The 13,568-nt window shown below is 34.7% G+C and overlaps 1 protein-coding gene across 1 annotated transcript; it reads left to right on the plus strand.

Moving 5' to 3' along the window:
- Positions 1 to 8,138: 8,138 nt before the first annotated feature.
- On the plus strand, positions 8,139 to 13,426 carry LOC109340409 (probable leucine-rich repeat receptor-like protein kinase At1g35710). The gene is made up of 3 exons (XM_019578100.1): positions 8,139 to 9,849; positions 10,444 to 10,809; positions 13,245 to 13,426. The coding sequence occupies exons 1-3, from the start codon at positions 8,202 to 8,204 to the stop codon at positions 13,424 to 13,426; spliced, it is 2,196 nt and encodes a 731-aa protein (XP_019433645.1). The 5' UTR covers positions 8,139 to 8,201.
- Positions 13,427 to 13,568: the final 142 nt, after the last annotated feature.

Consider the following 13,568-nt stretch of genomic DNA (forward strand, 5'->3'; position numbering starts at 1 on the left):
TTCTCAGGAAAAGACTTCTGAATGATAGCACAACACCTAGCTTCTAAAGTCACTGTTGCTTCCGAAAACTTTATTTTCTTTGTCAACAAATCCTTCATGAATTTAGCATACATTGGAATTTTTTCCATCGCCTCCATGAATGGAACCTAGCATATTGTCGCTCCTTATCTTTCTTGGAAGGTCTCTTTGGATAAGGGAGATCCTTCAACTGAGGTAGGTCACCCTTCCTCTTATCATTGTTCTCCCTTAAATCATCATCATTAGTGACAACCCCTTCCTCATCTTGTACCGCTTTTCCCTTTTGTGTCTCTCTGATCACTTTTTCTTATCCTCCAACTTCAGTCTCTCTCAAAACTTCTTCTTCAACAGCCAAGTTCTCACCAATACCCTTACCAATGATTTTACCACTTCTAGATAGATTTGCAATGTTATTTTGGATTAGTTTGAGTGTTGGTGGAGAATTGTTGTCTATCTGAGTTATGTTCTGCCATTTTCTTAGCTAGCTGATCCACCTGAGTCTCTAGATTTCTGATAGAAGCATGAATATTTTTCTAGTTTGAGATAGAGACTTGCATAAACTTCTCCAATGTCTCTTCCAACTTTGTTTGCCTCTCATGTAATGGTGGGTGTGGCCCTTGCTGATAAGATGGTTGATATGGTGGTTGCTTGTTAGATGGTCCTGCATCCTGCCTCCACCCAAAATTTTGATTTTGGTTTTGGTTTCCCCTCCAACCATGTGAAAACTGATTGTTGAATGAAGGGTTGTAAGGGAAATTAGCCTGACGAGGTTGATTGTTAACATATTGAACCTTTTCAGCTTGTGTATTAGTAGGCATTAAGAGTTGACCATTAATATAATCACCCCCACAAAATTCACAGTGTAGCACTTGTTGATGAACAGAAAGAGTCTGCACTACATTTAATTATGGAGGCAACTTGGATATTTGCTTTGTAAGGGCCTCAATTTGTTGTGTCAAGATCTTGTTCTGAGCCAGAATAGTATCAGAAGTATTCAAATCCAATACCCCTCTCTTCTGTACTTTCCTTCTATTGTGTTGAGCTTGCCTATCTGTAGCAGATAATGCAGTAATGATTCTAGTAGCTTGACTAGCATCAACTGCCATCATAGTGCCACCAGCTGCGGCATCCAATATCATCTTAGTGTTCGGCTTCAACCCATTGCAAAAATATTTAGTTGGTCAACATCCTTAGTAGCTTGATCGGCATCAACTGCCATCATAGTGCCACGAGCTGCGGCATCCAATATCATCTTAGTGTCCGGCTTCAACCCATTGCAAAAATATTCAGTTGGTCAACATCCTCAAACCCATGATTGAGACATTTCCTTAGTAACACCTGGAAACGCTCCCATGCCTCACAAAAAGCCTCTTCAACACCTTGTCTGAATGTAGAGATTTCAAACTTGGCATGCACGTATCTCGCTGGAGGGAAAAACCTTGTTAAAAACTTAGTTTCCAGATCGCTCCAAGTGATTAAGCTTTGGGTTGGATGTAATTTCAACCATTCCCTAGCTTCACCAAGGAGGGAAAATGGAAACAACATCATATAAGCAGCTTCCCTCTTAGTGTCTGAATATCCCATAGTAGCCACTAGCTCATAGAAATTATCCAAGTGAGCATATGGATCTCCATAATCCTTGCCCGTGAATTGATGAGCACTGACTAAATTTAGGTAGGCAGGCTTGATTTCTACTGTCCTTGCGGTGTGTGGAATCATAATACTGGAGTAGTGTCGAGGACCTTGATACATGGCATAATCTCCTAGTGTTCTCCTTGGAGGATTTTGCCTTTGGTTATTATCACCAGCATTATTGATATTCTCCATCTTCTTAGACTGAGATTCTGAAACTGTAGTGACTATAGCCGATTCAGAGCTACACTGTGCTTCCTGGGGACCATGTTGTCTCTTCTGTTTTGCTTTCTTTCGGTTGCTTTTAGCAGACTTCTCAATCTCTGGATTGTACTGTAGTTGCTCTTCATTAGCTTTACCTTGCAAAAGCATAAATAAAAAGACTACAACAGAGGTTAGCACAAGGGTTAACTATACTACAAAGAATTAAAGAATAACTATGTACAACATTCAATAAATTCTATAAAGAACTAATGTTAATCGCTCATTGCTCCGCGGCAGCGGCCAAAAAACTTGTTAGATATTTATGGAACGGCAAACGCACCGTATCGTCTAAGTAATAAAATCCGGTAAAGTACCGGGATATCGTCCTCAGGGAGCAGAGTGGATTTACACTAATTCCTACAAGAATTAGTTAAGCAATATTTACAATGATATTTTTATAAGATTTCCTTTTGGTTATGAAAAATCGTAAATTGAACGAAAGATAACTAAATTAAACTGGGATCGAAATGCATCATTCTTTCCCAATGACATCCATGGATTCAATTCCAAGTGAATTATGAAGTTACTGATTCAGATGCACATGTCATTCAAATCATTCACATCAATCCCTTGAATGTAAAATCCTTAGATAATTGCTCAAATGTCAATTCCTTGAATATTTAACCAATTAACTAGCATTACGTTCCATGTAAAAGCAATTCATGCATCATTCTCCATTCCTAGAGTAATGATGTATGAAGGAAGATGATCCAGGTTTGGTATAAACCCAATTAAACTTGAACCTAAGAACAAGGAATTAGTAGCAAATTAAATTCATGCATTAATAACGGGATGAACTTCCCAAAATCAAATAATTATTACAATGGAATCGAATACAGGAGTACAAAGGTTAGAAGATTACATTTTGAATCCCTCAGCAAGAACTAATCACTTCTTCTCTCTATTAGAATGCTTGAATCATGAAATTATACAAGGTATCATGTGAAATAGAATCGTTTCCACGAGTTCTATCCTAATCTCCCTATTTTTCGTGCCAAGAATTGCTTCAGAAGTGTTTCGATAACTGGTTTTTTTAGAACTACCCATATTAGGCACTAACTACTACTCTCTCACTCAAGCTAGAGATTCTCGCTTGAGCGAGAGAAGATGCCTTTCCACGCCTAAACACCTCGCCTGGGCAAGAGAAGTTGACTATCCATAATTGAACACCTCACTTGGGCGAGGGAGAAACATTAAGTATCAGCTTTTTGGTCTTGAAATAGTGCCTGAGCAAGGCTCCTTCGCTTGGGTGAGGGCTACCAGTGCTTTCTAATGATTTTCCTCTGAATTATGGCTTGAGCGACCATTACCTCGCTTGGGCGAGGCTTGTGTTGTTCAGAAACTTATTCTTCTCTTTTTTCATCCTTTATTCATCATTTCTTACCCTGAAAACAACAACACATAATTAAATTACTAAAGAATACAAGATTACTAAATTATCGAAAATTGTATACAATTATATCATAAATCTACACAAAGTGTCTTAAAATCATATACATGTCATTAATATTTTGGCACTTAACAACTACCCTTAAGGCTAAATAATATTGATATGCCAAGTTTGGTGCAACGACACAAAAACTAGTGCATATTGTTTAGCCCAAGGCACTTGGTCAACTTCCAAGGAATTGGTGCATCAACTAGCCTGAATGTTCAGTCTTCAACAATGGCAAGACACCAATAATGCTTGATCATGATGCATCAAAAACTATCAAAACAAACAAGGCAAATTAGCAAGTGAGTGAGTCTAATAACTTTAATCAACTTTTTATTTGTCTCAAAGAAGAAATGTTAGATACCCCTTTAACAAGGCACATTGTCATCTCAAATTATTTGTTGAAAAGAGGGTATCTTTGTGGAAGATAGAATGAACGTGTGAGATGGGTATGTGAAATAACTACGTTGTTGACAAAAGAAATAAAGGAGATTTCAAACAATCATAATTTCCACATGGTTGTGTTTGGTATGGAACCAAATCGATCCTCTCCATTGATGAAGAGAGGAGTTTTTATTTATTTTTTCCTTTTGATTTTATTGTAAATAAAATGATAAAAATATTATAATATTTTTTTTCTTTTTAATTAGATTAAGGAGAACTAAATAAGAGGAATTGCTAGAACTAAACAAGAGGAATGCAATTGATTAAGTTTAGGTAAATAGACAAACATGGCTTTTATTAATTGTTACTTTAGGGTTAGTTTGAGAGTTGGATTTTGGAGGGGAATGAAGGGAAAGGGAAGGCTTGGGTGACTCCCAAGCCTTCCCTTTCTCTTCCTTCCCCTCCAAAATCCAACTCTCAAACTAACCCTTAATGTATTGTTCACTGCAATGTTTTAATATGTCTTATATATTATAAGAGTGTGATACTATGAATAGTGAATGATATACTCATGTACTTACGTGTGTATATGTTTTTCCCATATTATAAATATAATAAATGATTATGAAAGAGCGTTGATGCTCTACAAATTAATTCATAGAAATGACTAAGGGTCAACACTTTAGAAGTTTTCATAATTTCGATTGGGCTAAATAGAGATTATATAGAAGTACATCATAAATGAGGGATCTAGTGTAATGGAATTCTGATTCACCACAAAATGTTTAATTGTGTTGCATTGAAGAAGCTTCACAAAACAGAATCAGAAAATACATCATATTTTAAAGAGTTTTTGCAATTGACTGAGGTACTTAACTGAAATATTATTAGGCTTTATGGTTTTTGTTTGTAAAAAAGTTGCACGTTCTTAGTTTATGAGTATATGAAAAATGGAGAGCTTGTTTTGTCACTTAGTCAATGACATTGAAGTTCTAGTTCACATGCATCACCATTGCTCTTAGTAAATTTGGAGGAGACAAATAGGAAAGGAGAACATAGGCAAATCTTTCATTCTTTGTTGCCTACTATTGTGGGGTTTGCAGTTTTTTAAAATGTGGTTACAATTATGTTGTGTTTATTGCAATTATTGAAAATTGCTGGAAAATATAGTCCATGTAGCCACATTAGTCGTGATACCATTGCTGAAACTCCCAATCAATATGGCCTCAATGGTCGTGATTGTCCCCTAACATTTACTCAGTGATATAATCTATAATGCCCATCTCACACGTTCATTCTATCTTGCAAAAAGTCGCATCTCACTGCATTACTTCAACATGGAGAAGTCTTTCTTTATGTTCATTATCCTTTTATCTAGGTCGGAAATAAGTCGAATCGAGTTGAACCAAAGCTCACTCTATAAGAATTTGCTCAACTCAAAACTCGACTCGAGTTCAATACGAGTTATTTTTTTAACTTGAGTTCAGCTCGATTAGAGTTCACGAACTGTTCAGTTCAACTCGAATTGGTTCATTTAAAATCTCAAATAATTAATTCATTTTAAAAAATAGTGCAGAAGGATACATATATATATATATATATGAAATTGTTTATATATATAATAACAATAAATATAAAAATTAATGCATTAGTCATGATATAATAAGTATGCATAAATATAAATATATATTGAGTTAGCATATGAACCTAACTAGTCGAACATTGTTCAGCTCAAGTTCAGCTTGTTTATTTAACGAGTTTAATTGCGAGGTGAAATTTAGCTCATTTGGTTCATGAATGAAGTTTATCCAGCTAAATAACGATTCGAATTTGGAATAAATATTGCATTGGTTTTGTTGATTTTCGGCTCTACTTCATGTTACACAAACTGGGCAGAAAAAAAGGCATAATATATCATGACTACAAACACACTTGGTTCTTTTGTCCTTAAAGACTAAATACAAACTTGTTGAATACTTAAATTCCACATGACAGCTTGGAAATGACATTGGCCAGTGCCGTGTATAACAAGTTTCAGTGCCAATAGTCCAATAGTATTCTTATACAGTTCAAACATATATCCTTCAATTTCAATGCAAGTATTTCTCAGCAATTAGAAAGCAATGAAAAAGAACATAAAAATAATTTCATATATACTCATTTAAAAAAGTTTGCTCATGGTGTGTGAAATAAAATAAGAAAGTTTCTCAAACAGATCAATGTATGTTTCTTTTATTTTCCATACTATTTTCAACATAACTGGATGAATATCCCAAAATAATTATTGGTATACTATGTCAACTTAGGACACATTCTTATCAAATGTGACTCCAAGTTTATATTTTTTATGTTCTCCAATCAGCAGGGCAAAAAGATTGGGTGATGACTGTTCTTATTATTTTGCCAAAGCTATTTTGTTACCCTAATAAAGGTTGATTTAGAACTCAAAACTTATTAAAGGAAGTTGAGCTCTATCATGTTTGAAAAAATTGGGCCTAACTCTATCTTAAAAGCCAACTCATAACAAAAGGATTGCCCAAGTCATTATAAATAGTTCTTCATTCATATTTTCAAGATGTGAGATTTCATTACTTTAATATTCCCTCTAGTTAGCATTAATTAAAACCACTTATAATTTACTTTTAGAAAAACATATTGTTTGCTCAATTGATCAGGACGGATGAGATTCAAGTACATAATATAAAGTTGGTAACTAACTTAACCATTCCAATGCCAAAATTAAATTCCAATTCAGAACTTGTGAAATTCCAATCAATTAAACTCTGTAATCTTTATAGGAATCAGATTCTCCATATGCTGGTTGCACTCCATCACCATTTCATTATTATCAAACTAGAAATGGACTACCAACAACGTGTTGGTCTAGTGGTGCAAGACTTTGCTAGATTCATAGGATGACCAAAAGGTAAAGGGTTCGATTCGTATGAGAGATACTTGTTGGGAGGGACAATCACATACTCCGAAATAGTTTCTTACCCAATAAGTAGTACCAAAAAAACTATAAATGTACTACATAATGAGGATATTAAACTTTGCAACATCACACTTAGACTATTTCAAAATGGAGCCAAAGTTCAATATCAAGTTGATATTGATAGCTTCAATCAACTTTTGTTTCCGTGGTCTATAAGTTAGACCCAGAAGTTAGACTAAGAACATGTTGATATGCAAGTCACGTTCTTAAGTTCTAGCTACAGGAACCAAGCAATTTCTCCCAGCCAAATTGTTGTTGTTTATCTGTAAAGATCCAAGACCATTATGCAAGAGTGAAAATGTATAGTAGAAAATCAACACAAATTGTAAAAATATTATACTCAAAATATGAGGAATTTATAATATCATTCAAAATGGCATACACTTCAACAATTTTGTTGTTTCTTAAAGAGTTCCATAATTTGAACCAAGATTTTAAATGAGTCCATGACATTCATGGACTCAGATATGTTAAGATTTTGGGAGTTGTTGAAACCATATCGCAGCAGCAATTGGAAAACGTTAAAGTTTTGGAAGTTTCCAAAACCATTATCACAACCGCTATTTAAAACCTAGATTTAATATTAGGATTTGTCAGTTTATATTTCTTACCAAATCTTTATCTCTCATTCACTTTTTAACTTTTTTATATATACATACTTCTAAAAATACAACACAAATAAAGAAGGACAACAAATGTTATCTCATGTACAAAAAACATTAACAGATTCTGATAAGGTCTAATGACCAGAATATGAAAAGAAGTGTCACTCAAATCATAATTTCCACATTGCCATGTTTGGCATGGTAGGGCCATTGGCCAATGTATTTATATGTATTATCACTGCTATGTGTTATGTGTAATGTGTGTTATTGAATATATGAATTTGTAGTTACCATGACATTATCAATTTCCACTTTGATATTGATTATGATTCCCCTTAGTGCCACCATCATTGCTTTTTCCCTTACAACCACAGCAGCAGCATCCAATTTGTTAGTGTCACTGCTAAATGAAGAGGCAAATGCATTGCTTTCGAGTCGTTGGTGGAGTGACCAAGACATAACAAAACATTGTAATTGGTCTGGTATTGTGTGCAATGAGGTTGGAAGCATTACTGCAATTTCAACTCCACTGAACTACTCTCTCTCAGGACACTGCTTATGGGATATTAATGTCACTGCCTTTCCAAATTTGGTCCATCTTGATCTCAGCGAAATGCAAATATGCGGAGAAATCCCCGTAGAAATAAGTGGCCTTATGAAGCTCACACACCTCGACTTGTCGCATAATTATTTCACAGGGAAGTTGCCAATTACAATTGCAAACCTCTCTCAACTTGTGATGTTAGACATTTCCTACAATTATATGAGTGGTGCAATTCAACAAGAACTTAGAGTTTTGAATAAACTTGTTACGCTTGACTTAAGTGTCAATAACTTCATTGGAAGCATTCCTTCAAGCTTGAGTCACATGACAAGTCTCACTCATATGAATCTTTCTTCGAATAAACTTGATGGTGAGCTTCCTTCAACACTTGTAAATCTCACTCAACTTGTCATGTTTGATATTTCTTACAATTCTATTCATGGTGGAATTCCATATCAGTTCAGCAGATTGACTAGTCTTATGCATCTTAACCTTTCCTGTAATCAACTTTATGGTGAGCTTCCTACCACAATTGCAAATCTCACGCAACTCGTCGCGTTTAATGTCTCTTTCAATTCTTTTGCTGGTGTGATTCCTCAAGAGTTAGGTAACTTGAAGAACCTTGTCACAATGGACTTGAGTGGAAACAAGTTTAATGGGTCAATCTCATCTTCACTTGGAAACCTCATTCAATTACAGAATCTTGATCTTTCTCGAAATGATATAAGTGGTTCTATTCCTTTAGAAATAGAGCACTTGATCAATCTGAAAGTTTTAGATCTTTCTGATAACAAAATTTCAGGTGTTATTCCAGTGCATATTTTTGCAAACCTCACCCAATTACAAAACCTTCACCTTTCACATAATAACATAACTGGTCTTATACCATCTTGGATTGGAAAACTTTACAAACTCCAAGTTTTAAACATTTCCCACAACAGGCTTGAAGGATCCATTCCACTTGGTATTCTTATTCACTGCAACTATGTGCAACTCAGCTACAACTCTTTAAATGGAAGCATTCCTACTCAAATTGGCAATCTTACTTATCTTGATCTTAGTTATAATAACCTCGTCGGTCGAATACCCGAGGCACTAGAATCTGTGTCACACATGGATTTGTCTTACAATTCATTTGATGATACGTGTTGCCATTTTTGCGCTTCCCGTTACGGACATGAAATGTTGATTGGTAATGATAATAAGAGAACAGGTCACTTATGCAATTCTATAGCTCCCTTTTTCAACTTCACAGAGCGAATTGTCATTTACATCGCAATTGGCTGTCTCATTTGCGCATGCTGCGTAAGAGGAGGACATTACATTTATCGCGACCAACATCGCGAGTTCAAGAATAAGGACAGAAGAATCATAAGGAATGGAGACTTATTCTCAATTTGGAACTATGATGGTAAAATTGCATTTGAAGACATCCTTAAAGCAACAGAAGATTTTGATATCAAATATTGCATAGGAACAGGTGCTTATGGTAGTGTCTATAAAGCACAACTTCCAAATGGTAAATGTGTTGCATTGAAGAAGCTTCACAAAACAGAATCAGAGAATGAATCATTTTATAGGAGCTTTTGCAATGAAGTTAAGGTTTTGACAGATATTCGGCATAGAAATATCATTAGGCTTTATGGCTTTTGTTTGCATAACAAGTGCATGTTTTTGGTGTATGAGTATATGGAAAAGGGAAGTTTGTTCTATAACTTGGTCAGTGACAATGAAGCTGAAGAACTGAATTGGAGAAAGAGAGTTAATATTATCAAAGATATAGCCTATGCTTTGGCTCACATGCACCATCATTGTACTCCACCTATTCTGCATAGAGACATAAGCAGTAATAACATTTTGCTGAATTCAGAATTGCAGGCTTTTGTTTCTGATTTTGGTACTGCTAGACTTCTTCATCATGATCTATCTAATCAAACTCTAGTTGTTGGCACCTTTGGATACATTGCTCCAGGTAAAGTTTTGCTTTATCTCTCTCTATATTAGTTTAACCTATATCTAGAAAATTATCGTTTTATACCGCGACTGAGGAGCCTCCAACCACTATGGAGTTTCATTGTCCTAAACCAAAACCTTAAGGCATTGTTTGCATGTGCATATTTTACTTATAAACTCTTTCACTACTTCTCTCATATCTAATGTGAGACTTCACACTTGAATAAATCAACACTCTTCCCTTCAAGTGTAGGTTAGTTCCCCCTTATCCACCATGTCCCACCATGACCTGGGAGTCTCTAACCACCGGAGAGTTTCATTGCTACCACCTAAGGGGATATAGGAAGAGTGAATAGCCAGAGGTGAGACACCACTGTCTTGATCAAAAACCTTAAAACTTTAATTCTATGAGCATTTTCCACTTATAAACTCTTTCAATCATTCCCTCATATTCAATATGACTTCACACTTGAATAAATAGAACAAAAATAATTACAATTTTTTCTTATAATATGATGTTTGCCTTTCAAAAAAATAGACTGTATAAACATATAAATCTGATTTCTTCAATATTGTATTGATATCTTAATATAAATGCTTGGGTATATTGTAGAACTAGCTTACACAATGACTGTGACTACAAAATGTGATGTTTATAGTTTTGGAGTGGTTGCTCTAGAAACAATGATGGGTACCCATCCAAGAGAATTAATTTCATCTTTGTCAAAACCATGTACTCAAAACATGATGGTGAAAGATATATTGGATTCGCGTTCTTCACTTCCTTCTCTTAGAAAAGATATGCAAGATGTTGTGCTTGTTTTAACACTAGCATTGGCATGTTTGAGGCCTGACCCAAAATCTAGACCATCAATGCAAGAAGTCGCTAATGAACTTTCAGTTTCCAAGGGATTAATGCATTTCAATTTATGTGATATTTCAATTAACCAGATGAGGAATCAAGAAATATATGTAATAGGTAAAAAATTAGCTCAATTGTGATTGTATTATGCAGTGATTGCTTTTCTTACATATGAATGTTACCTTTTTTTTCTAGATCTTATAAAAATGTTCTTTATTTGTTATTTGGCATAATGGAATGCATCTTGTCCTTATATTATGCTTTACAGGGTTAGTATCAAGATCATCCTTCAATTTTTGCACTCAAACAACTAAATGAAAAATTAAGGTAGTTAATTGGGAGAATTAAAAGGCTTAAATGTGTTCTAGTCCAATAAAAATATTTGGTGTAGGTCCTATATACTTGCTCTAATGTTAAATGACACTATATATTGCACTTTTTAGATTTGGTATTTTTGATGTTTTAATATCTTATAATGTGCTGATATTTTAGATTTAGTCCTGTAATACATCAGAATTTAACTTAGCCTAACTATAAACATGAATTAAAATCAAAATAAACAAATTTATAAAAAAGTTACCAAAATTCTATTTTTACAAGAAGAAAAATCAATCAAAAGATGGTCTATGATGGACAAAATATTTAATTCTAATTAAAATTCCATAAAGTCTTTCTTTCTCTCTATCCAAAAATCAACAAAATCATAATTATATAGTTTCTTCATTCAGCACATTCATCATATACCTACTTAACATGTTGTGTACCACATATCAGATTCTATACAAATGTCTTTATCAAACTAATGAATTGCATACCAAAATCAGTACTGCAATTCTGCAAACCATATAAATATGAAGATAACCCCATAAAATACTTTTGAAAAGTTTACCAAAATCAATGGTGAAATTTGAACCCTCCATTCTTTCACACTAATCATGCAACACATGTAAGAAATCACTCTTTATACTTCCATCAAAACTCTCTCTCTATCTCTCTCTTTATGGTACATTTGTAAATTATGTTATTAAAGATCCCATAAAGATACAACCTCACTAGTGCTCCTTGATCCTCAACATAAGATCCTTAAAATCACTTGTGCTCTCAAACTCTAGGGTCTAAGATGTCCTTAGAAAATATATTGTTAGACCTATGTTGAGCATGATGGTGAACACAAGTTTGCCAATGTCAACGACGTTTTGTGTTGAATCTTGCCTATGAAGGTGTTGCACTAGTTGCTCCACTATGTGGGGCATTGAAGTAGGAAGATTATGTTAGATTAATTTAATAATCAATGTGATCCATGTATATGAAAGTCACTAATCTGAATGAAAGTATCTAATGTGATGATGGTTGGTAATTAAATGATCAGGTTAGTGGGGGTTTTGTCAACTCCCTCCCCTCTCACTTCATGGGCAGTTTACTTCCTTGATAACTGCTGAAAAACATGCATTGGAATAAAAAGTGAGGGCAACATTCATTCTTGAATGGACTCATTCATTTTTCTATCTGAAAAAAACATAACTAATAGAAAGAATGAGAGAAATAAGGGTTGCATAAAGGGAAGTCCATTGCAGTGTTATAAAGGAAGGAAACTGAGTTTCTAATCATCAAGGAACTCATAAAAGGAAGGAGGAGAGGTGATAACAAAAGGCAACCAGAAAGTGCAGTATCAAAGAAAGCATCAACAAAGAATAGCAATGGAACCAGGTAATCCTTAACCACATTTATTACATGTAAATGTCATAATGTCAAGATCCTAAATAAAGGGTTCTTGTGAACCATTAAAGGCTCAATGTAAAGTTTCTCTAAAAGTTTTGAAATGTCTAACAATTGGTATCAGAGCGCAAGGTTAGGGACATTATGACATTTCTTGAATTTACGAAATTGATTGATGTATGCATGACGAAAATCGGTGTATGCGAAGAACCATGAATCTGTAAACGTTTCCAGAACTCATAACCTCGCTTAAGCGAGTATCCTCGCTTGGGCGAGAGAGAAACAGTAACGAAAATTTTTTGGTCCTGAATTAGCGCTTAAACGAGGACCTCTCGCTTAATCAAGGATCTCTCGATTGGGCGAGAGAGAAACAGTAATGATCAATGTTTTGTCGCTTGAGTGAGAATTTCTCGCTTGGGCGAAACAGCTCCCTCGCCCGAGCGAGGGAGAAACAGTGAAAATGATATTACGAAGCATATTATGATCACCCAAAGGTGGATCATTGCTTGTAATTAATATTATGATGTCATGAGGATAATAAATTGGGTTTGTTCATTAATTATAATGCATATCTTGATCACCTAAAGGTGGATTATTGCATATATTTAGTGACATTAAAGTTTTAAAAATACTTGTTTGTGCTCGTTTATCCAAAGATAACATGCATGTTTAAGGAGTATGATTAATTACCCATTAAAGTATAATATTAGGCATCATTAATGAAGGTTTAATGCATTTAAATTTTATCCAAAGATAAATTAAGTGCATGAATAAAGTATAGTTTGAATCCATAAAGTTTATTCAAAGCATTAAAGAGTGAACATGTCTTATTTCAGCTTATATCAATGCTTTTGCCTTAGGCAACGGATGTGTCAAGTTCAACGGGCTGAATTATGCTGATTGGTCTGAACAGATCCAGTTCTCACTGGGTGTAATGGAGTTGGACTTGGCTATCATTATGGATAGTGAACCAACCATAACTGAGATCAGCTCGGAGGCTGACAAGACTCTTTTTTAGGCTTGGGAGCGGTCAAATAGGTTGAGTCTTAGCTTGATGAGAATGTCAATTTTTGACAATGTCAAGCCATCTATGCCTAAGACAAATAATGCAAGGGAATTTATGAGAATGATCAAGGAGTACTCCCAATCAGACATTACTG

This window comes from Lupinus angustifolius, unplaced genomic scaffold, assembly GCF_001865875.1.
Source record: "Lupinus angustifolius cultivar Tanjil unplaced genomic scaffold, LupAngTanjil_v1.0 Scaffold_168_25, whole genome shotgun sequence".
NCBI lineage: Eukaryota > Viridiplantae > Streptophyta > Magnoliopsida > Fabales > Fabaceae > Lupinus > Lupinus angustifolius.